General features: G+C 43.7%; 1 protein-coding gene across 1 annotated transcript in view; it reads right to left on the bottom strand.

Moving 5' to 3' along the window:
- Positions 1-964: 964 nt before the first annotated feature.
- Positions 965-25,888, bottom strand: part of CTDP1 (CTD phosphatase subunit 1) — a 646,418-nt gene continuing 621,494 nt past the window's right edge. Inside the window, exon 13 of the mRNA XM_085605940.1 lies at positions 965-2,255. Within this exon, the coding sequence (XP_085462066.1) occupies positions 2,114-2,255 (142 nt within the window). The 3' untranslated portion in view covers positions 965-2,113. The remainder of the gene's footprint in view (positions 2,256-25,888) is intronic.

The raw sequence follows: 25,888 nt of genomic DNA, 5'->3' as shown, positions 1-25,888 counted from the left end.
ATATTTCTTACTTCAATTGTTCCCGAGTTGGTCTTTCAATGTATAAAGGTGACTGTGTGAAATCTAGGTCTCCGCGCGACTATTAAATGCATTGGTACACCAATAGAAACAGGTCTCGGTCTAAACAAGTAAACGTACAAACTCTTCACCCCAACACTGCCCAACAAGCAAACTACCACAGTAAATATGGTCATGTTCTAGCAATGAAATACATTGTTTCCACATCTGCTGAGTTTCAATGTAACAATGCTTGCTATACATTTATTTTACTCAAATTGAGATATGGACGGCCTGGGTTGTGAGAGGGCAAATTAAGTGTATACTATTAGAAACAGGAGGCCAAGGGTCTGAGATGGGGCTTGTCACAGGAGATCTGGATAGGGGTGGACTGCAAGGGGACATGTGGCAATCAAAGTCCCTGTGATAGGATGGCTGGAGTTAGTGATGGGAACCATGGGCTAGATACTGTGATTTAAAGTAAGGGGCTGAGATCTGGGATAAGAAACAAGGTGACAGAGCCTGCTCTGGAAAGTCAAAGGTACAGGCCTGTGAGAGGAGTCTTTTCTTGGGGAATCTGGTAAAAAAAAAAAAACAGTTCAAAATAATACAATGGGAAGAATAGGCTTTGTGATGACAAGGCTTGGGCCTGCAACAAGAGGCCTTGGAAGTGCAGTGGCGGTGTTCTGTTTTAAGTGCCCGATATATCTATTACATATGCAGATGTGCAGAGTGTAATATGCTATTTATTACCATTGTAGAGTGTGGGCATGAACCATGATTACAAGAGGCAGTATATTTTTCATACTGATTTGGACTGTTTAACTTTAAGTCAGTAGTAATTGTCAGCAACAACAAGCCTGCAAAGGTCCACACAGAGTCCGAGTAAAACAAAAATAATCAAAAGAATCAGCACATTTATGACATTTTCTCTTTGTAATGTCAATGATTCAAACAGAGGCAATACTTTACAAAATTGGGTTTTTATTTAATGAAAGAAAAATTCTGCTCTGTGGATCAAATATGAAATAGAATGTACAAAAACTTTACACCAGTCCTTTCATTCGAAGAAATAAAACCCTAACTAGGATAAACTTGCTCCAATTCTTCCATGAAAAATACAAACGGATGAGGGTGCTCGGTGGGGCAGCACAGAACCGCAGAATGCAGTGCGCTATTATGTTAGATTACAGAGAAGCAAGGTTAAAAAAATCTAAACAATGCTCTTCTAAAGACTCAAACTAGTTCACAAAAGTAACTTTAAAAACATGAAATTCAATCATTATGTATCCTCTTAGAAGCAAGTGACGCTGACGACACATCACATTCTCCAATTCTATACAAATATAAATGTTTTTTCTTAAAAAAAATCTTACTGTTTGATAGCTTGAAACTGTGAAAAAGCGGAGCAAGAACACCCAGCGTCCTTCTGTATTAACAAAGCATTCCTGGGCCATGACAGTTCCTCCATTTGAAGTCTTTCCTGGCCGCACATTGCATTAAAACTGTTAGATAAACAAATCAGAAACCTTTATACCATTTCAAGGGTGCCCAAGGTACTACATTTCATTTGAAATCCGACTGTTAATTGTTCAGAGTATGGAAGAGCGGCTGGGGGCTGACCACACTTCATTTTAACCTCCCATAGAAAGGCCCCTAAGCAAGGTTAAAAAAAAAACCCATCAGCACGCTACTTTAAAACCTGTATGGAAGGTCTACCTTATACCCTATTGAACAGGTACCCTCAGTATGTGGGCTCTCCATTTAATCCAATTCTTGACCGTGCCAATTAAAAGCTGGACACCCACGAGCTATATGAAGGCTCAGACGAGCTTACAACATGTCTTTGGCATAGCACAACATGTTTCCTCTAAATACTTTTTCCACTTAAAAAAAGTATATTGTCCTTTTGTAAAATGCTTTAAAAACATATGCTTTTTTTGATTTTGTAAAATAATGTGTGTTGTTGGTAAAATAAGCACACGTTTCTGAAACGAAAACAACTGAAGTACTGCCATAAAGGAGGGGGGGGGGGGGGGGGGGCATTGCAAGTCCGTGATCTGCTATGCAAAGTACAACACAGTTACTAAGCAATCCACCGCAAGCTTGAGACCCGTCACATGAAGTCATTCAACTCGGCCTCAAGTGCAGCGGCCATTTCATCAGCCTCAGAGCTGCTTCCTTCCTCATCTTCGTTGCTCGACTCCTTGCTGGACACACTGGCATTATCCTCTGCGTCCAGCTTGCGCTTGTGACCCCTGCGATTGGAAAGAGCGAAAACAAAGACATCACCACAATGATCTATAGATGCATTAAAACAAGCAAAGGAAGTGTACATACTTTGGTCGCCTTCTTACATTTGATGCTTTCTAGCAATGCCCTCAATGCCGATTATCGGACAAAGGTTTTTAAAGCGGGATTGACAACCAGTTGACTAATACAATAAGCGAGCTGTAATATGGTAATACCCCACAAGCCTACCGAGGTAGGTAAGTGGAGAAAGTTGGTCAACCTTACAAATTAACATCTATAAGTATGGGAATTAGACAACTCCAGTACTTGGATTCTTAGAGGCTAAAATACTTTAATTTAAGATTAAAAAACATCTTTAAGGCTATTTATTTACATGCACCTTTTACACAGCAAATCATAAACTCGGAGCATGCTAAAACAGCCATTGAGCTTGCTTGCTGTTGGCAAATACCGGTAATGCTGCCACCAGTCCTTTGAATCAAGAAACGACATAGGCAGTAGTCCCACCCCAGTCTAGAGGGCACACCTGGTACACTCCACCAGGTCATAGAACGGGTTCTGGAACTCAGAATCATCATAGACATGCCTAGCTCCCAGTGTGCACGCTAGATTAGCATGTTAGCTGGATCAAAGGCAAAAAAATGGATACTAGTTTCACATGCAGTCTGGACCTTCAGGGCAAGGGCATATACCCATTTACCTTGCCGGAGACATTACCGTACCCAAAAATATATTTGTAATTTTTTTTAACACATTTAATTGCATGGTTTAAGGATGCCAACATTGGCTAAAAGCACAACCACCATCTGCACCCAAAAAGCTGTAAAAGAATCGAAGATGGAGGGATACCCCGGAAGATGCGAGTGAAAGGAATCTAAATACTAATTTAAAGGAAATAACATCTAGCAATTTATCATTGTCTCAATCATTCACTCAGCACAGAAAGGTTGTGATCCCATGGAGTGCATAGTAATGTTTTCAGTTAAATAAAACATTTTAGATCTTTATCTCGGCCTCAGGGGAAGAACTGGATTCTCAAGCTGGACTGCCTGCTATTCATTTTGTGCCACAAGGTTAGAAGCTAAGTCAGCCAGGTCGAGGCACGATGCTGGAGCAGAAAGTTAAGGAAGCAATGGTCTTCTTAAAGTAAGAAAACTAGGCATGTTTATTATGAGGCAGTAACTGAAAAACATTGCATTTTACCATCAGACACGTTTCTCAAGATGGCTACAAGGCACTGTGCTCATTACCGAAGCAGTCTTCATTCTTTCACCAAAGGGGCAGACAGGAGGGAATCTGTAATGCATTGAGCTGTGAGACAGAAATGGTAAGCATAAGAATGAAATGGCGACCTCCTGGTGACCCAGCAGGTATCAACCCCCAGTAAGGGTTCTAGGGAGAGCAGGCGAAGCTGCTCTGATAGAGTGGGCAGGAAAGACAGGTGAGGTCCTTTCTGACTAAGGAATAACTGATCTGTAAGAAGAGGTTGATCTGATGTGAAATGTTAGTCACCACTTTGTCCTTATTGGGACCAGTGAAGCCCACAGTCAATGTACTAATACACTGCACACCAGGGGTCCAGTCTTTGCAGACACTCCTCCACCTTGGTGGGTTTCGGAGGGAAGAAAAATGGTAAAGTGATGATTAGCAAATGTGAAAGGCGAATACTACCTGCGGTAAGAAAAATTGGCAAGCATCAAGAACCTATTTGTCTGGGAATACGGGACGGCCCAGGATAGCATTGCAGAAATTATATGCACCACCGGAGAATGGGAGCTTAGCAGTTCCTCATTTAGAATTATATTACTTAGCTGCACAGTTACAATGGGTTGCAAAATGGCTGAGTGGCAAGAATCTGATGGATACTGCGATCGAGTCATCATCATGGACACAGACTCAGATCTATAGCTTATTTCACCCACTGGCGAAACTTCCCCGCCCGACACAGGTACATATAGACTTAGCCCATAGACGCTATCGAAGGAGCCTTCAACTTACAAAAGACGTCATTCCTTATGCCCCAATACTACCACTTATCGGGACACCCAGAGGTAGGGATTTTGTAACAGACGTAGTGCTGACACCCTGGACCAAAGCAGGAGTGGAGACGCTAGGAGACCTATTCGCGGATGGTGCCCTGCTGCCTTTTGCAACCCTGTCGACTGATACTGCTTTGCCGGTGGGTCAGTTCCACCTGCATGCAGCCATCATGCGGACGCTGACACTAACATGGGGAGACTTGACAATTGAGCTGCCGACGCATCAGTTCTTACAGTATCTGCACGTGATGGGGGGAGGGGTCACATGTGGTCCACTGGCTGGTGCAGGCCCTGCTTACTCACGTATTAAAACCACCACAACGACTCCGTGCGCACTGGACTGAGGACAGGGGTAGGCCCTGGGCCGATAAAGAATGGGAATGTGTCTTAGCCAGAGCCACACACATACCACGCAATTCACGATTTAAACTTACACAAACATTCATATTGCATAGAGTGTATCTTTCGCCAGATAAGATCAATAAATACTTTAACATCGCCACCTCTGATTGCCCGAGACGCCATCTTTAGACGCTGACCTGCTACATATGCTGTGGTCCTGCCCCCTACTTCTGTCCTTTTGGCACAAGATAACGGACACACTCACAAGCAGCATTAGCACCGAGGTACCGAATACATGGGAGGTCTGTATTTTAGGACTTTACAAACGAACAAAAGCAAACAAAGTTCTAGATTTCGGGACTTAGGCCTAATAACCGCAAAATGATTGACAACAAAGAGATGGAAACACAAAGACCCTCCGGAGGCACCCCACTAGTTGAAATCCCTAGAGATCTGGGCACAGGCAGAGAGCATTATTCTTCACAGGGAAGAAACGGCTGGGTTGCGTAAGTTCCCCATCGCACAGGCCTTGGATGATATTCTGAAAGCCCTTTACACAAACTAATGCTGCGCCACATACACCTCCCACGCAGCAGTCGGGAGATGATGCCTAGCTTGTAGCCTGGGTAGAATAGACGGGCTGTACACGCAAAACGCCTCAACCACAGCTGCCTAGTTAGGCAATGACCCCACATTCCATCATGACATTCCACAAACATAACTCCAGACGCACGATACCTTACTGTCTGTATGCCTATGCACAAAACAGGAAGAGCAATCCGTATCCGCTATGCACACAAGGCCCTCGGCACAACTCCACTCGGAAGGCGCACAACATCCTAAATACACGTTCCTTTAAGTAATTGATATCTCCTTTTCTTTTGCTTTTACTTTATTTTCGCTAGCTGTGGTTAAAATGTTATAAATTAAGATATCTTGTAACCCGTTGTTATATTCACTGTTTATCGCCCATGCATCATTGTCTATTGTGATCCTAAAGCTGAATTACGTATGGGCCACGCACTCCTGTAATAATTGTCATGTCTGCATATGGTTAATTACTGTTATGGGGAGGCGTATGTGATAAATCAGTCCTGCCCCTCGATTGGAGGCGCCAGTATGCGTGGGCTACAGACATCCATGCCAATTTGTACATACACATTAACTCCTGCGATACAGATGCTACTTGTGCTATGGTTAACAGATGGAAACACCTGGAATGGTGCACATAATGACATAGCAACAATGATTTTGTAAAAAAAATGCAATATGTATCAATGCTTAGTTTGTATCAGGAAAATGATAAAAAATGCAATAAAGATATAAAAAAAAGAAAAGAAACTCAAGAACCTATTTGTCTGGACTAAAGCCTGTGAATGATGGGCAGGCCAAGAGTGGCTAATAGTTTACCGTCCCTCAGGGCCAAAGCCATTGCCACTAAGAAGACTTCTTTTAGAGCCAGAAGTCTAACCGGGCTCCTGTGCATCAGCTCCACTAGAGATGCAAATTGAACATCAAAACAAGATTCAAATCCCACTATGAACGGAGTGGGAGGAAACAAGCAAGTAAGCCTAGGGGCAACTTGAACAGAGTAGGCTGGTCAGGGACGCGCATGAAGGCAAAGAGAGCAGCCAAATAACCTTTTGCAGAAACAACTGACAAGCCCTGCTGAGCAAGAGACAGTGTGAAGCATAGAACATCGGAAAGACCAGTTGAAAAAGATTCATAACGGACTTTCACCACTGGACAAACGTCTTCTGCTGACTGCATAAATGGATTTTGTGATTGGTTTCCTAGCAGCCAGGATGAAGACTGCAACTTCTGGTAGCAAGCAGAATGATTCCAGTTGGCACCATTATAACTCCATGCATGCAGCTGTTGGGATGAAGGGCTTGGTCATCTTTCAGCAACAGTAAGAGGTGGTCGAATACGGAGTTACAACAGACTGGTGCCCCAAATCCACTGCACTCCGTTCTGGGGAATCAGGATCAGTTGGACCTTCAACAGGAAACTTTACAGAAATGAGATCAGCGGGATTGCATAAAACAGGTTCTCTGACCAGTTTAAATGGAAGGGATACCCCAGGAAACCATTCAGAGGGATGCGTATGGCACAAAACCACAGACACTTTTTGTTGTAGGTTACAGCGAACAGATCCACACATGAGCAGCCAAACTCGAAAAAGATCACGCTGTCACTTTCGGATGAAGTTAACATTTCTTGGCTACTAAAGCAGAGGTGACTGAAAATCCGCTGCAACATTGAGGGCATCCGTAAAGTGCGCCAGGAAAATGCCCTGCGGATAAGCCCAAGACCACCCTGTTTGTTAAGGTAATGGAAAATAGTTGTGTTATCCGAAAGAATTTGAATGGTGCTCCCGGAAATGGATTGAAGGGTCATGGCAAGATGGACCCCCCTACAGCTTAATATTTATGAGTACACGCCATTCCCACATGAATCGGAGGCCCACTGCTGTACTTTTGCACAGAGCCGCCAACCAAGGGAGGAGACATCAATAAATTACAGTAGTCTACAACTTCAGAAGACAAACGGGATGATATACCAAGAGATTGGAGGGGCATATCCAACAGTGCAGATCTGGAATGATCAAGTCAAAAATATGCACCCAAGCCAAAAGACTCGCCCAAGTTGAACAGTCCATCACAGTTTTGCCCCTCCTGCGCGCATGTTGCGCTGTGAATAAACACCGGCAAACTGGGATTTAAGCAGAAAGAAGGATCTCTGTCATTATCACCGAAGATCCGGTGTTCAGGTTCCTGTGTATGTCGTCTTGTGACTTTTGTTGTTTATGTAGTCCCTGCCGGCGTCTAACTGCGAATCCATGTGACAGTGACAACATAGGCACACAAATATTCCACAGAGCCTTTGTATGGCACAAGCAAGGTTTTATTCTCACACCTAGTCAAGTTTCTACAGCAACATGAACAGTACAGCCACCTGAAATGTGAGTAATCAGTGCATTTTAGACTGAAACAACACATTTAAAAAGTAAAGGAGCATTGCCAAAGCCAATAGGCCTCACCTTTGTGAACTATTGGCTTTGCGAATGGTTGTTAGCCACGCTGCGCCTTTGACGCAGCTGTCTGCTTAATTGTGTAGGTGTGTTACCTATCCAGTTGGATCAGTAACTAAAAAGAAAAGAAAACGCACAAAAGCATTTGTTTTCTAAAGCGTGTGGGCAGTTGAGAGTGGAAGCACCACGGGGTAGGGTGTGGGGAATGGCAAAGCAACACAAAGGAGAGAATGCGCAAGCAACACAGAAGGGTGGGAGCAAAAGCAACACCCTCCCGCCTGTGGGGGGATGCACTGGGAATAAACAAACAGGCAAATGGAGGAGGGCAGGGAGAACCAGGCGGCAAGAAGACCAACGCGGAATGCATGGATAGAGACGTACATGAGGGAGACGGCTCAAAAACACACCCACTCTAATGGAGCTCTGCACACAAAAGAAACAAGCATTTGCAATGCAATAGGTCTCATATTTACGCGAGTTTGAGCTATTGGCTTTGCAAATGACAATGCCTTTTATTTATGTTTTAAAAACCAAAACATAAATAAAAGGCATTGTCATTTACAATGCCAATAGCTCAAACTCGTGTAAATGCGAGACCTATTGCATTGCAAATGCTGGTTTATGTATGTAATGATATATGTTGTTGAACTGTCTTGTGTTTTTACATATTTCTATATGTATTGAGCTACAAGATATATGACTTAATATATAGATCACTTTTTGAGTCTATAACATAAGTCTTCTTATTTCTTGTGTTTGTTTGGTATTCAATGTTGACTGTATACCATTGATTGGTTTTCCTAGTGGTCAGGACAAAAAAAAGTTTAAAAACAATTCTGCCGTTTTCAATAGAACCATTAGCATATACTGTTCTAGTTCCCCAGGCTCTGTGAGACACTGGGTTACCCCATTAATCTTTAATGGAGAAAGCCCTAAGCATGAACGCAAGTGGGATTTTGATAAGTTTTCCAGGAAACTCCTAGAAATCTGGAAACCTGTGACAGTTACATGAGTACTTTTGAAAACATCTGAATTCCTAACATCTGCAATTGAGCGAGGAAGCAAACCTGCAGCTTTTCCATTTTTGGGGGAATTGGGCCTCTAATTCATAAACACACGCAGAGGCTGAGACGATAAGAAGTCTAAAGAACAAATTTAGATTTTTGCTACCTAAAGTAGTTCCCTGGCTACTCAGCCTCTCTCTTTCATTACGATGTACTTCTCTGCCTTTTCAAATCATTTAAAGGAAAATTGTGGGCCTGAAATTGCTGGGCAGTTCAAAAAGAATTAATTTGGAAAATATGTACGAATATGTAACAAACGTACGTTTTTCAAACTAAATAACCAGGATTTTTCAGCCTTAGGTTCAACCTCTTACTTTCTCAGGCAGGGAGACCACCTGAAGACGGGCTGGCTCTACTAAAGAAATTGGTAAAGGGGTTACAGTGTAAGGTGTGAACAGAAGGGGTACTATTCCTTCTATGAAACTCCCCAAATAACAGGTAAAAGGTGAAAACAAAACCACCTAGGTGAAAAGATGTTCTTTATAGGAAAAGTATCTTTGCATCACAGGCAGATGTCAATGAGATGTCAGGGTAAATGCCATGAGGAATTGCCTATCAAGATAAGATATAAATTGAGGTTGGGCAGACCTAGCGTAGCCTCAATGTCTTCTATAGTTTGCCACGTCAGTAAGAGAAAGTATATGTGTCTTGTAACTATAATGCCTGTAAATGCCACACAAAGTCACATATAAACTATACCTTTTTGACGTTTTCTTCCCTTTGAGACAATACATGCCTATCTAATGTTTTTTTTGTTTCTTTTTCCCTGTGAGATAACATATGAAAAATGTAAAGAACTAGTTTCCTTTATTGGCCATTTTTGTATCGGACAACTATAAAAACTTTTTATGTTAATTGTTAGAGTGCCGAGGTACAATTGTTTAAATAATTGAACGCAACAACGGGTTTCTTTGGAATACTCGTTAACTTAACATCCTTGGTAGTGGGATGTCTCTGTTACCTTGAGGGGCACCGTAATTTATAATGAATCTAAACTTAAGAAATATATAACTGTTGAACTGATGTGCGACTGTCTACACCACCACTAACGTTTAGGGATATTGTAAAGATAAGTTATAAATCGAGGTTGGGCAGACCTAGCTTAGCCTCAATGTCCTCTATAGTTTGCCACGTCAGTAAGAGAAAGTATGTGTGTCTTGTAACTATAATGCCTGTAAACAGGCTTTGAATTCATGTTCCCTTGCCGGTTTTGCAAAATCATGCAAATAAATTTTAAAAAACACCCAAGCGCTTGGGCACCACTGGCACAAATCATTACACGAGAAGTCAAACTAGATCTTTATCTCTCCATCATGTTGAGTCTTCTTTTCAAATGACTTAATATGGCCCCTGGGCACTCCACAATGCACATGCCCAGAAAAATTGAAAACGGGCGGCAGTCCAACTTCGTGGAAGTTTTCAATTGCCCAATTTCTTGCACTTAAATAAAAAATAAAAATACCCTTGGAGGATGCTTTAAGGTCTACTGATTAGTAATAGTCCTGGCAAGGAGACATTTACTCTTCTTTTAAAATGCTGTTAATAAAGACTAAACAAACGTATTCTTTCTTTCAATTACTAGTGCATTAAAGGAAACACGGACACAAGCCAATAACGCAAATAAATAAAATTACTGCCATCAACCTCTATGCTCTTTTTAAGCATGGCGTTTTCACTGTAAAGATGACTAATTGAAGAAGGAGCTGCTAATAGCTCATCAATTTTCCATTTTTAATACTTGCAGACTCGCAAGGGAAATCATTTGGCATGCTACGGGCAAGCCCTTCCTGCGTCATGTTTGATCAGAGCTATTAAACCACAACACAGCGGCCATGTTCTAGATGCCTCAGCGCGGTCCCCACAGGAAGGATTAGCACGGCATTAGGTTGACTTTCATCTGCAGATCAGGGGTTTTCTTCCGTAGGCAATGGGATGATGGTGCAGCAGTCCAGCTATCACATCAATCTTCCGGTGGCGGCTGAAGTAATTATTCTGTAAAACCCAAGCAGGCCTTACCCCTTCTTAATCAGTAAACCCCCCATCCCCCCCCTCCCCAAACTGCCTTTCCCAGGGCTATTGAATTATTTTGATGATTTAAACCTTTGACAGGCTTTTCATTTAAAAAGAAAAATTCTTTACGGCTATTCATGAGCCTCCCATGTCTCTAGCTTCAGATCAAGATCTCCAGCTCCAGGGGAACTCGTCCAATGAAAACTGCTTGGCTCTTGATTTGTGCTTTTATGTTAATACCATCTAATTCGACTATGGCAATAAAACTGATTTAAGACAAGTTTCCAGGATGACATGTTGCTATGGATAACATGACCAAAGACTGCACCCATGGCAGATGATGTGTCCATAGTACTGCGAGATTCAGGCTTGCCTGCTGGGTTGCCAGTGAAGGTGGAAAAATACAGGTGACAACTTCTCAGTTCTATCCAGGTAGACTTTCAGTGCTCATATAACGAAGTCCCTTCATCTCAATGGAGGTGTCATGACAGGAGGAAGCAATACTAAAATGGCCAGATTGCCTTGAATGAAGGATATGATTAATCAGGGTTATCCTTGTAATCCGTCAACGCACAAAGCGACTTTTGACAAGGCTTTTTTTCTTCTTGGATGCCTGGCCAAACCAGGACATACGGTGTTACCTAAAGAACTGCTCTTTGAATGAACATTAGTAGAGTTCAACATATGCTAGTGTAAAAGGTTTACCTATATGCACCTTATTTGCTTGCCATCCCTCCTTTTTTAACGCTCACAATCTCATAGCTGCCAAAGTTTCAGATTGCTTACGTGTGACATTTTCATAATTTCAGGGCAAATATGAGTGAATGACTATGAGCAACACTTGCTCGCAAGCAAAAATCAAGCAATGAAAACATATCAGAAATTACACCCATTTGAGCAACAATACTGCTGCAAAGCACCAGAAATGGAAGGGCTCTAACTGACATGACACACAGACTCTCTCCAGTCCCTTCACAGTGGACCCAACTGTAGTCAAACTGAAACAGGATGAGAGAGCCCCAGATCCTGGATCGCAGCTGCCTCAACCTGCTAATAATGTATGATAATTACTAGTCACGACAGGCTGACTCGGTCTCGCGAACTCGGAGCGGAGCTGCAGCACTGGGCAGGCCTTAGGAGACTAAGAGGCTGCCCATACATCAGTGACTGACTCAGTGTGCCTGCTTCATCTGATGCGCACTTCTTAAGTGGGCGGGTTACAGAAGAGCCGTCGGAATTGTCATATAGGGCAGAGTTCCGAAGAGAACACGTTTTCTGTGGAATACCAAATATTACACTGCTCTGGTCCCATATTTACTGACACTGCTCCCACTGTACTGAGGATAGTTACCACACTTTAGGCATTTTGACTTACGAAAGTTACCAAAATAGGATTCTGCACATTAAAGCATAACATTTAACATTTTCTTAGGATGACACAAAGCAAAAGGATGGTACTATCTTTCAGATTGTATGGCCATTCTAGGTAGACCCTGTGCACACGTGGTAAATATGCTACATAACTAAATCTTTGGACACTTATTCCACGAAAACAAAGATGTTGCTCACTGACTTGCACTGGAATGGGTATATATTAAAAATCAGATCACTTTGAGAAGCGTCAACACTATCATCTCCAGGCCAGAACCAGGAGAGTCTCATTTTAAATATAGAAAAGAGGTGATAAGGTGATAGCCGCCAGCTTTTATCATACACCACCAAGATTCGTGCAAATTAACATTGCTGTCCTCGTTGCATGGGTGCTGTACACCAGGCTTGGTGAAGTATCCACCCTAGGCGTGCAAAATCGTAGAGCACTGAAGGGGCAAGCCATTCCCCATCATTGAAACCCAGGGCTGTATATGGGAGTGATGGTCACCCGATTGGGCTGCAAGACATGGACACCAAGCTTGAAGAGTACAGGGGCTGGAGGGTGGTACTACAGTGCATGGAAGTAGCAGTGAGTGTACCTCGGTAGCAGCCATGCACTCCATTGGGGCGGAGAGGATGCAGCGTCAACCCTTAGCTGCAGAATCGCCTTTACTGTCTGGTGCCCTCTGCCCTACAGCCCATGGCACTGCACCAGACAGTGGCACCTCGGCTCAAGTGAGCCTTGCCCAAAAAGCCAGAACAGTGCCAGAAATACTGGAGCGCAGATGCTGCAGCACCGGACAAACCACGCAGAGACTGAGTGTGGCTGTGAGGCCACACAGAAAAGTAAATAACAAGTGGCTCTTACTAGTAGCATGAATGGGCCGGCCAGCCGTGACTACTTTCCCCTGGCCTGCTGCGGCAGTGCAGGGGCTACAGGCAGTCCAGGAGAGGACTAAGACTTGTGCGGCATTCATGGCTCATCTGAAGCACCAGACCAGACAAACCATTATGCTGCTCTGTTTAAAACTGTACACTGCCCCTCTCGCATACCGTGGGCGGCCCACCCATGGGGGGGGTCTGTGTGACATGACTGTCTATCCTTGTGTCTCGGTCATAGACATTGGGCAAAATCCGACTTACTCTTGTGGCGTCAGTGCTGAATGCCGTGGTGTCAGGTGAATGAGTTACAGTGTAGCCAATCGAGCAAGCTCAGCTGACCCAGCACTTAAGCCTGACCTTAAGCAGCATGGACTGCGTGCTGCCACTAGCTTGTATAGCTACCAGTGCTTTAAATGGGGCAGTACTGTCCGGGTCAGAGTACCGGCACTTTTTTATTTTGAGAGGGAGAGTACCGGCGCTTCTCAAGAATGACGTAATGCTTTTAATTGGAGAGTACCGGCACTTATTATAAACAAGCAGGTACTCTGCTACAAAGTACCTGGACTTCTATTTTTCCATTTCAAGCACTTGATGGAGCAAGCACTCATAACAGACTTGCTCGGATATAATCGTCTCAAATAACTCGTAACACCGTAATAATTGTGTTTGTAAATACTAACGTGCATTACAGTTCACACATTTAAGTCTAGGGGAAGCTTGCCTATGTGTTTTACTAACAAGTAACCAGAGTGATACTCAAAATGGCTGCTGAACGCGAAATTCTGTATTGCGCATGCGTCTACTGCATCTACGTAGTATGACGTTCTATCGCTTGGAGGGAAATATTTGCAGCTGCGCAATTGCTTCTAAAATGGCCGTTTGAAACTCACATGTTAAAGCGCATGCTTTTGCCAAACTAAATCCTGCTACTTTACTAAATGCTAATGCTAAAGATTTTTATAAGTAAATCGAATTAGAGTAGAGATAGGTAGTATACAGTGAAATCATTTATGATTTTAATATGTTTCTCTTTGACTGCTCTATCAGTTCGTATTTGGGCCTCCGAGTGGGACTGAAGTTTGTACCACATGTAACTGTCTCTCATGCGCAGTAATAACACGCCAGGAGCCGCGATGCAAATCCTTGAATGCCATCCAAAAGGAAACCGCATCATACCCTGGGAACCAGCATGATGTCCTGTGAAAGGAAGAGACTATACGCAAAATTGCATACTTTGTATTGATTAAGATGAGAATACGGGTGGGAAATAAAGCTTGGAAAAATAAATTGATGGGCGGGAACATTGAACAATAAGCTTTAGATAAATATTAAAACTTAGCATGGTGTGATGATCATCCCTCTTTGCTTGTCCAATCAGAATTAGGAGTTTAATAAATTTGAAACATTTAGGGATGGTGTTTACCATTAGGAAAGTATAATTGAGGTAGTTCAGTTAGTTAGATATCGCTCGTGCTGCTGAGATGCTGAGAGACCGGGATGCTGTCCGAGAGCTGAGCAAATATTGAAGAAGAATCGAATAGCAGGAGTAGAGCCTAAACCTAATTAATTAGAAGATCGCGGAAGAATCGGGGAGGAAAATAAGGTAAAGACTTAGAAGAAGATCGTGGAAGAATCGAGGAGGAAGATAGTGTCAGAGAGGGGTGCGACGCAGGCGTCGGATCTAGAAGAGGTCATCTATCCTGTCCCTGAATCCTGAGCCTTTGTCACCGGAGATGTCCCAGGGGACCCATCCAGCTCCTTGGCCAAGGGGTTGGTTTCCACACCATCCTAGGTAACTATAACTCTATGTGGTATGTCATTGTACTCTCTCTTTATTTCTCCTCTCCAGGTACTGTCATCGTAACAACATTTCTTGGATGAAGTAGTTTGACTTTATTCGGCAGATTAATCTCTTCCTCTAGAGAAACGGTGTACGAATTGTATTAGTTTTGGCTCACATGAATTTAACTAGATACACTTTTAAAACTCTCCCGAGTCTGTGGTTATTTAAAGGAATTTTTCATCTAAAATAGTTAACTAAAAGGTCCAATGACCGGAGGAAATTACATTCGGACAGAAAAGGTTTGGTAAGTAATGAAAGAGTAAATCATCTTACAGGTATTATCACAATAAATTGACCCCAGCGGTACTTACCAGCTTATATGAATGTGTTTTTATGGGCCCAGGTGAGTATGTGGATTGTGAGCATCTCTAGCTGGTAACCCGCAGGATTAGCACTAACAGCTACACATTGGTGTGAATTTGAGCACTCCAGCTTGACAGCTGAGGTGACGCTAGAAATTTGTGACTTTGCATTTCAATGCAGTGATGCGGACCACCACACTGAAATGAGTTTGTGTAACGCCTGATCCGTGGACCTTGGCAGGGCTGCACCCAATTTAATTGAGAATCTGTCCATAGCACTTGCTGGGAAAATGTGATCCCAGAATTAGTCTGTTAGGAGGCTTTAATATTGAAACCTTGTGCTGTTCTCATTTACACATCAATGTCAGTGCAATGCTGATTGAAACACGATTTACATAAGTCAGGAATACAGCACGCCCACCTATGGGCAAGTATCTGCAACATGCAGCCATTCTGCAGTGAAACAGGCAGTGCTCTCAATGAGTAAACCAAGGGTGGGAATTACATTTAAAAAAGGACGAACGAGCGCACCTGTACATTTTTCCATTAAGAATGTGAAAACTAGGCACACCGCTACATTGAATTGCCAGAATACCTTTAACAAGCAGCAGCTTACGTCCGTCCACAACATTAAAACATAATAAAGCTCTTTGCTTCCCTAATGTGAAAACGATGGGCACTTTGCTTTCACGCCCTTCGTTAAAATATGTAAAAAGGAGATATTACACAGGATGAAATGACTTTAAGAGCAGTACTGGTGTTTACACAGCAGCAGTTGGCGACCCATTAATCTTGTCCCCGCCCCACTCATAAAACCGCGAACTGTCGGTGAATAAATAGGTTGAGGGGCATTTATAGTGCATTACAAATGGCGCCACTCGTTTCCCTTGTGCGACTCCAGTTCCGTAGCAACGATTTCAGAAGCGGAAAGCAGCGGGCTTTTACAGCAGACGTCACGCGGCGGCGTACACCGAAGCACAAAGGGCCCTGCAGGGGAGACCTTACAGAAAGGCTAGCTCCGGACGGCAGCTCGAAATCCGCAATTATACCTCGGCACTTGCATTAGCAGGGCAGGCGGCCTCAACAATAGGCTGCCATGCAGGTGCGCGCCACGCGTGACTCACGCGGAGGCATAAAGGTTTATATTTGACTTCGGAGAACTGTAGAAATGCACAATAAAACGCAGCCGTGCCCGACGCACTGTTGACACGTGGGAAGGAGGCACCGTGCCAGAACATTTTAATTCCTTTTCAAGATCTTCAATCTCCAACATCGGGTAGTCGATTGAGGAATTAAATCAGATTTATGATATAACAAACTTAAAATCGTTATGTATGAGAGTGAGCTGATCTTTAGAATTCTTGCTGTATGCGGAGGGTACGTGGTAGAGGGTGATCAGATATGGAGGGCCCTTCCTTTTCCCGCTCCTCCTTCCTAGGATGCTAAATAGAGTAATCACGCTGACTATATACCTAGTGAAAAACTTAAGAGTTACCAGTGGCTCTGAAGGTGTCTCCTGTTGAGGTATGTATGATCTGTCCATAAAAGATGTACATAAATGAAGTGCGCCCCGTTATACCACGAGAGTATGAAGGAGCTACCGCACTATGTACGGTTCTCAAATAAACCACCATCAGCCACCCACTTAACCTTGTGTTCATAGCGTCTGTTCGAGCATCTTTTCAAATGTTTTTCTCTCGCCTTTGAATCAACCACAGGAGAAGCAAGGGATCTACAAGACACCAGGGAGGAGGGTGGGTGCACAGTGACAAGCTGTACACATAACAGAGATATCATGGTTGAAGATGAGCAACAATTTCATCCCCTTTACAATATGGAATTTGCAAGCAACATCTTCAGATCTTCTCAGAGTGCAGCAACAGTCTCAGAAGTGGAAAGCTGCCAAGGATCTAGAAGAATTTTTGTTTGCTAGGCTGCCATGCAAAATCCAGCGTCAACGTGGGCAGAAAGGTGGGAGACAGACCTTCTGGAGATCTTGTACAGGTATGTTAATATGCCGCTGGCCTCTAATTTAGTGCAATAAGCCATGGTGCCTTATGCAACAGACTTGCTAGCCTGTTCGGACCTCAGAATAGTGGTATTGTGTATAGGTGTAATGGCGCCACTAAGAAGAATCACACAGCAAATCTCACTATCTCAAGTTACTATAACGGTGCTGTAAGGTGTGGAGAACCACAAACCTCCACAGAAGAAAGAGTCAGCTAACATGAACTAGAAATCATTCCTCAGCACACGTATATTAAAGATAAGGTTTTCACGTTTAGTACACACAACACAGTTGACAATGTTTAAAAAATTACGACACAAATATGATCCCCTCTCTCTTCTTTAGTGTTTATTCACGTAGACCTTCACAACAGCTTCCAACAGCCAAAACGTGTTTCGTCGCGCAAAGGGATATAGTCCCGCGACTTCCTCAAGGCCAATTCTTCCGTGTAAGGTCCTTTAACCTGTGGTGATAATTCCGGACCACAAAGGGTTTCTGTATAGGCGGCGTCAATCACAAAAGCTCCTATTATGTTCTCAAGATTTCTCAGTCTGGCCGGTATTAATAACGCTTAGTATTTATTCTCCACAAATTTCACCAGACACCGCCAAACATGCCAACCGAGTACGGCAACATACAACACACTAACAAGAGTTAACATATTAGGAGCTTTTGTGATTGACGCCGCCTATACAGAAACCCTTTGTGGTCCGGAATTATCACCACAGATTAAAGGACCTTACACGGAAGAATTAGCCTTGAGGAAGTCGCAGGACTATATCCCGTTGCACGACGAAACACGTGTTGGCTGTCGGAAGCTGTTGTGAAGGCCTATGTGAATAAACACTAAAGAAGAGAGAGAGGATAATATTTGTGTCTTAATTTGTTATACATTGTCAACTGTGTTGTGTTTACTAAACGTGAAAACCTCATCTTTAAAATACGTGTGCTGGGGAATGATTTCTAGTTCATGTTAGCAGACTTGCTAGCCTGTTAGCGACACAAATGGAGACAGCATGCCTTCTCTAACGGGACTCAAAAAGTAATGGGACCATTGCAGATGTCAAGAGGTTCAAAAGGAGGTTTTGTGAGAATTTATAGCAAACTATTCCAGCACGAAATGGGAGTAAGAGACACTGCAGACAGGCAAGTCTCTTCAAAACACCCAAGTCCTGGCAGTTAATGCTCTGAGATTTCTCAAAACGTCATCTTGTAGGCACAGGCATGCATGCACACAGAGTTATAATGAAAGCTTTGACCTGGTCCACCAAGACATTATTTTAAAATAATATTCACCTGACAAAACCTTTCGCATGTCTACGCTTTTAATAGAAGTCTTAAGCCTACCTGGAATATTGGGGAAGCCAGTACCAAGGCTGCGGGTGCCCAGTTCTGCGTGGACGATCTTAGTGAACTGGAATCTCCAATGGATAAACCGGATACCTATGTGGAAGGAAAATATATTCCTAGGGAGGCCAGGCCTCTTCTCATCTGTGAGAAGTAAACAGCCACTTGTGCTCAAGCACACAGGCCCATTTCTGAAAATCTAAAGAGTTGACCATCTTATGCACATTCTTTGAATTTGCCACTTGTGAGAGGGCTAGGAAATGGAATATTCATGATAATTTCCCATTCTTGATAGATGGATGAAAGTGTGGGGGGGGGGCTGGACATGGATCTGTGGGGCATTCACCTGCAGTATTGTAGATATCAAGATTTTAGGTGTACCGGCATACTGATATGGCACACACATTGTACTGTGTTCAATTAAGGCCAACGCCAAAGAATTATGAACTTGCTTAAAGAAACAGACCATGCATGAGTATTTTGAGCGTGTCTGTACTGTATTAAATTGTGGTAGTTTTAAGCAGAAGTCTACCAATCAAAATGGCATGATAGAGTTCTTATGAACAAGGAAAGACAGTCCTGTTTCTATGTCAATGTCCAATCAGCAGAGCGGGACTGAATCGGGAGACAGCGGGACAGGACCAGAAACACTTTACACAGCTCCAAGCCAGAAGCAGGAAGCTCACTTTACATAACCCCTAAGCATAAAAAATGTCAAAAACACAAGGCGGAACTGCAATCCCTTAAACAAGGCAGTAACAAAAAAAAATCAAATACCCCCCCACTTTGAACCATGTCCCAAATAGCTACGCGCAAGCTGGTCAGACAAACAAAGCCCAGAGTTATTTGGGAGACTACTACTAAACGGAATTAAAAAAAATATGAAATGTCCCTTTTTTAACCCTTTTATTTTTCTGTTTCCCCACAACCTTTCTCTGCTTTTCCATCTACCCTTCTCTCTAGCCTTCTCTTTTCACCATCGCTTTACATCTATCATGCATCCATCTTCTTTGCCTTTCATCCATCCCTCCATAATTCACTTTCCATCTTGCATTCCTTATTTTTAACCACTCTTTTCTCATCAAATGCTTTTATCCATCATCCAGCCCTCCCTCCACCCATCCCCTCATCCTCTTCGCCACCCATCTACATACATCCTTCCATCCTCCTCTACACCCATTCCTTCAACCTCCCTTCAATTTTGATCATAATCTCTAGTCTCTCCAGCATAAACTATCCCCCTTCTTTAATTCCACTGCAAGAGATCTACTTATTCGCCTGTTGCAGACCAGAGTCTGATCAGTCTAAGGAGTCATAAAAACATCTTAAATGTTTCTTATTACACAGAACTGTACAGGGACACCCACCCCTGCTCAAGCTGCTAAAGAGAGAGGTTAATGACCCCCCTGCCCCTGAACACAGTAAAGTTAGCTTGCAAATATTTTTAAATTGGCTTGTGGACCTCTAGCACACAACAGTGCACGCCCAGTATGTTCTGCATAAGCAACGCGTGGAGTTAAAGTAGTGCACACACAACACTTTGAAAACGGGTAGCGAGGTGTGTAGATGCCTCAGTCTGACATGTTGAATAAAGTGGTGTACGAGTCTCTCGAACATCTTGGAAGGCACGCGCTATCAGTTCCTCAAAGCTGGCTCGCATCACCTGTAAATAACAGTAAAGCTGGTTGCAGAAAGATAATCCGTTGGCCAAACAGGAAATATAATGAAGAGACATTCACAATGTTGCAGTACTAACTTCCGGTCAGTAGTTCAAAACCATTCTTTTTTCCTGCCCGCAAGTTTCACGTGACCTTTACCCTCACGTATGGCAATTCTTCCCGGGGTTCGCTGCCCAAGTCTGATACTCCTAAGCCAAAATGTGGATCCCATCCTCGTCATCAATTGTTACGTACAATTCCACCCAGGATCATTTAAAGGCGTGTTGTCTCAAGAGGGACTGCAGCACATTCAACCATGGCAGACTGCTCTTTAAACCAACGCTCCCAAATTCTCCTTCTACCTGAACCAGTCTGCCGGCATTTCTGAGATTCCACATAAGAACCTTAAAACAGTTAGGTTGGACCACATACCAGGACAAGATGTAAAATCAGATTGTAAAACTGTACTTAAGTCTTTTTCGGCAGCCAGATCGACCGCTTGTATAGTTATAAACTTTATACAAATTGTTATTAAAAAAACGTACAGACAGATTAACACTCTTGATCTTTAAAAAGTATAAGTCTTGGGGCCCTCACACGATTACACACCAATTAATTACACATGGGCTACAAATGTGAGCCCCCAAACCAAAAGTTGGAGAGTGTTACTGATTATTCTTGTTTAGTTCATTACGAAAGCCACTTTCTCATCTGAAAACGCTGAGTATCTTATTTCTTAGTGGCTAATCGAAGTACAGTCAGAATAAGGATAGCTTTTACACCTATTTTAGGAGTCTATAAACTCCGAGTAGTACAGCACGGTACTGTTCTTACTACCTAAAACAATACACATGGAGTTCAGGAATGCAAAGAAAAATAGCTGGTGCATGCACTTCCTCTGGAACGGATCTTGATCCAATTTTCCCGTAAACCTCTACTCTACTGACCAAGCACTAATGCAAATGTCCAATGTGGCTGCACAAATGTGACAGTCATTTATCTCGATGCATAAAGTGATTTGGATCCAGTGAGTGCTTTCTCCCCCCTCTTAGAAACTACCTCGAATCGGAGCTTTAAACATTTGCATAAACCGAAGGCTTAAGCCAAGACACTCATTCACCTAAGACTGCCTTTAAGTCCCATCTCTCGAGGCACAAAGCTCTACAGTACTGCACGAAAGACCTGGGAAAATGACACAGAATTGTGTCACCCCAAAATTCAATTTAGGCTTTACAACCCATGCATATTTTTCTCTTGCACAAACTATCTAACTCTCAAAATAGAATTCAATAAGCACTGGCAGACCCCTACAAAGCCATTAAACTACTCAAGGGTAATGTGTGGGACGATCAGTTCGACAGTACACAGAATAAATAGTACACACTTTTCTTTCAAATATATACAACACGAAAGTCGCAGAGGGCGGTCTGAGAATGTAAGACAATTTGCTTATTTTCGTTAAAGAATTGAGTTAAAAGTCTAAAAGAATGAATTTGGCCAATCATAGGCTGCTCCGTTCCTTCAGCAGCGGTGCTGTTTCTTTAAATGTGCTCATTGCTTTCAATGTGTATGCTTCATTTGCTGTCCTATAATGCCTGTGTGAATTATTTCCGAGCCTTAAAATTACTAACGAAAGAATGGCAGGCAAATGCACAAACCACTAAGAATCCTACAGTTCCGCCTGCATAGACAATATTACCCCACGCGAGAAAAGGTTCATTTTTTGAGCCACTCCCTTTAATTTTTTCAGAAGAGTCACTCCAAACTTGATGCAAAACCCCATAGAGCGACATGTATAAGTCAACCATACACCTCCAGGAAAAGGGCACCAGAAGCAGCTGCTTGAGTGCCATAGTAGTAAAGCTAAACACGTTTAAATGTAGTGCCTAGAATATTATGCGTGTCAAGTGTCCCCTAAATTGTTTTGAAAAGGGAAATGCTTACGCAATTAAATCATTTGCCCCTTAAATTGCCCTGCCAGCCCTCCACTGCAGTTGTGTAACGAAGCTTCCTTGCCAAATGCATGTCGTGAACTAGATTTCTACACAATCTGACAACAAGAACGCGATCGAGCGCCGCATACAATCTGTCAGTAGTCAGGCCATGGTCAGAACTTACCCGATCCTCATGTTGGCAGTCATTCATTCACCCAGTGCTGCGAAGGGTGAGCTAACAGCTGCGCAACAAAAGCGTGGGATTTTCATACTTCAACGCAACTCGTCCCAGACTACTTATTAACGAATTAGATATACGAGTTGAGCAGTATAATGATTGTACGCGCTTCTGGGAGAAAACCTTCCAAAAGGGGACTCTTTCTAGGCTCACTTTCAAGAAAGACATTCGAGTGGTTTCTCATGTGTGCAAAACAAAAGTGTGCCACTTAATATATAAACGACTTGACCGCGCACTGTTGAAGGTGGAAGGTAATGCAAGGTTACACATTAATTCTCGTGGTGGAAGAAAGATCCCGCCCTCCTAAATGTACAACATGCTGAATGTAGCCATTTTCCTTTGATTGACGGATTTCTAAACTCAACAGCAGTAGGGACAGGACTGTGTTGCCACCGGTAAGAGAGTTGGTTTCCCCAGTGCTTTAAATAACAAGCATTTACAATGCAATGGTCTCGGCATTGTTAAAGTTAGAGCTATTGGCACTGCTCATGACATTATTTTTGTTTATGTTTTTGTTTTTAAAACATTTAAAGAAACGGCATTGTTATTTTCAATGTCAATAGCTTAATCGCTCTCAAATGCGAGACCTATTGCATTTGCACCCACACACAGAGCCACACACACAAAGCCACCCACACACACAGCCACCCACACAGAGCCACCTACACACACACACACACACACACAGAGTTACCCACCCACAGACAGAGCCACCCACGCATAGAGCCACCTACCAAAAAAGCCAACCACACAGAGGCGCACACACACACACACACACACACACAGCCTACCACACACACACACACACAGCCTAGCACACACACACACACAGATCTTAGAGTGGCTATTGAGGAAATCATGGACTAAAGACGTGAAAGACTAAAGGCAAAAGCAGCACAGGTTGCGGTGACGCTCCTCCCAGACGGGAAACAACCTTTACAACGCAACTATTACATCGCACTACACTTACAAAGCAGGCATTACAACGGAACATCCTTTACAACGCATGGCACTACAACGCATACCATTACAACGCATACCATTACAACGCATGACACCACAAGTCATTATGTCTCGCGAGCGAGACTGCGCAAGCGCAGCCATCGCTAGCCGAGACCTAAAAATAGCACTGTCACCAACACCACCCTTCTTACAGGAGCCAAGGCTGGCCATTGGGCTGCGAGCTTGCTTAAGAAATCTAAGAGCAGCCAGCAGGTTTAAGGTTTGTATTCCCACATGAACTTTCATCCCTTCGTAAAATAGTGCATCACTAACACGATAACGCACGGAATAATTAATAAACAGATTAAAGTAAAGCCTACACTATGGTAGATAAGTGTAACATAACCACGGGTAATAACCCATTTGTTCAAGAGGCGCCTGAGAGTCGGAAAGGGGCTTGTAATGACTAGACAAGACTTTCACCTTACATTCCCCACACCAAAGATGGCGTTTCTTCCCTAAAATTAGGCCTAGGTGAACAGCAGTAGTGGGCAGATTTGTAATCTGTAATTCTTGCCATCACTCGATTTGTTTAACAGCTCCAGTGTTGCAAAGTCGTTTAAAAAAGTGAGCGAATTTGACAAAAATTACTGATTAACATAACTGTATCAAATTGTGATTTTTGAATCAACAAGTAGCAAAACAACGTCCTCTTAGTGACACCACGCGGGTGTAAATTGTCAGGTTTACACGGCTTGTCGAGCAGACTTGTTCTAGATGTATGGTAGAACACCAGTGATAAGGATTGTTAAGCATGAAAAAAAGCACAGCACAAACAAAACTGTGGAATGTTTGGGTTTCCATTTACAAAGCCACAATTAAATTCGAGAGCAGCGCTTAACTGACCCACCAGATTCATTTGGACGCCTGCTGCTGGGAATGGATATACCACTGTGCAAAGAAGCATAGTCTGACAGTAGGAGGCGCACAAAAACGGAGGGACAGTAAAGGGTGTGTGGGGCTGGGTCCATGGCAGGTGAGGCAAAAAGTAGAACCTGCGCCCTGTGCACACCGTGTGTTTCTCTCGTCAGTACAGGGCAATTGGTTGCCTAGATATGGACCTCCGTCATGAAAAATGCCGTAGATACGTGCAGGAGCTGCATACAGACAGGGGCATCCAAATTCAGGAATTGCAGTGAAAAGGCAGTGTGACACAAGCACCAAAGGCACGAACACACAACCATCACTAGTACTGAAACAAAACATTCAAGATATTTCAGGCAGTTGCAAAAGAAGCATCAAAGAGGCTGCCCCCATACACTGACATCAAAAGCAGGAGCAACGGTGTACAGACAGCCCTTAGAACGTAGCACAGAGCCATGGGCATTAGTGCACACACCCTGCGGGGAGAGCACACAAGAATCACATGTAGGGATCAGACTCCGGCGGTAAACAAGCAGCAACCATGGATATCACAGACCACAACACAGAGGCTTCCCAAGCAGGCAGGAATGCACGGAGGCATCCCAGCCGCGGAAGCAAAAGCAAAACTGCACGCGGGAGGATTTCAAAAGCGCAAAGCAGGGACAACAACCAGCTACCAAGGCAGAAGACACGAACGGCATCACCGCGGAGCAACCTGCACTGGACTCTACTCGGACACTTAACGGGAACAGGGAAGTGTGCAGCACCCCGAATCTACACAAGTCCCCTTTCCACCGGGTCAGCCCAGTTTCACATTTCAGCGCGGGGAGGGCGAGCTCAGCCGCTTGCCTGTACCTTTAAACGGACATGGGTCTCCCGCATGCCTCGGCTCCCAGCACTTTCCCTTTCCGCAGTGCTCTTCGGTGCAGCGGGCGCGCGGGCTCCGGACTCTTACCTTCCGTCCGCTCCGGTGCTGCAGTAACAGGTGTCGCCGGGGACAGAGGAATGGCGGCCGGACCGAGCTATGCGTGCGCTTTCCCAGGCGGCCCAGACTCACTGGCCCCGCACTCCGCCTCTTACAACGGCAGCAGGCAGGGGAGGGGCGCTCTGCGCAGACTGCGCTCAATTTGGGGGGAGGGGAAACGGGAGCTCAGCTGAAGTGCCTGCTGTAGGCAGGAGACCTGCGAAGTCGCCCCCTTGTGTGTTTTTCTCCAAACAGGACACCAGGTGTAAACGGACGATTACGTGCGGTCTGCTAAAACAGGGAATCAGGAACAAAAATGCTTGTCTTGGAAAGCATGGCTGCGTGTTTTGAAACGCTTCGAAATGCACGTGGAGCGGCTGTTTGCACTGATTACTAAACCTTATTTTCTCCCCGTGAGGCTGGGGACATTCAGCTCATTGACCCCCAGGGTCTATTGACACTCCGACAACAAATACCATTGTTTTTGAACCATTGTTTAAATCTCCTTATGTAACGTACTATATGGTTCTAGTGTAAAGCGCTCTGACACCTTTGGGTAAAGTCTGCGCTATATCAAACTGCATTAAATGCATACATTGTTTTGTTTAGTCAACATAATTAATCTTCTGTTCACAGCTCCAGTAACAAGTCCTACACAAGGCGATCAGGTGAGGGAGCAACGCCGGGACACCACCGCCTTTCTCCGAGGCAGAGAAGATATGCCTCGGAGAAACGC

This window comes from Triturus cristatus, chromosome 5_1 (assembly GCF_964204655.1).
Source record: "Triturus cristatus chromosome 5_1, aTriCri1.1, whole genome shotgun sequence".
In the NCBI taxonomy this organism is placed as follows: domain Eukaryota; kingdom Metazoa; phylum Chordata; class Amphibia; order Caudata; family Salamandridae; genus Triturus; species Triturus cristatus.
This window is presented reverse-complemented; position numbering and strand designations above follow the sequence as displayed.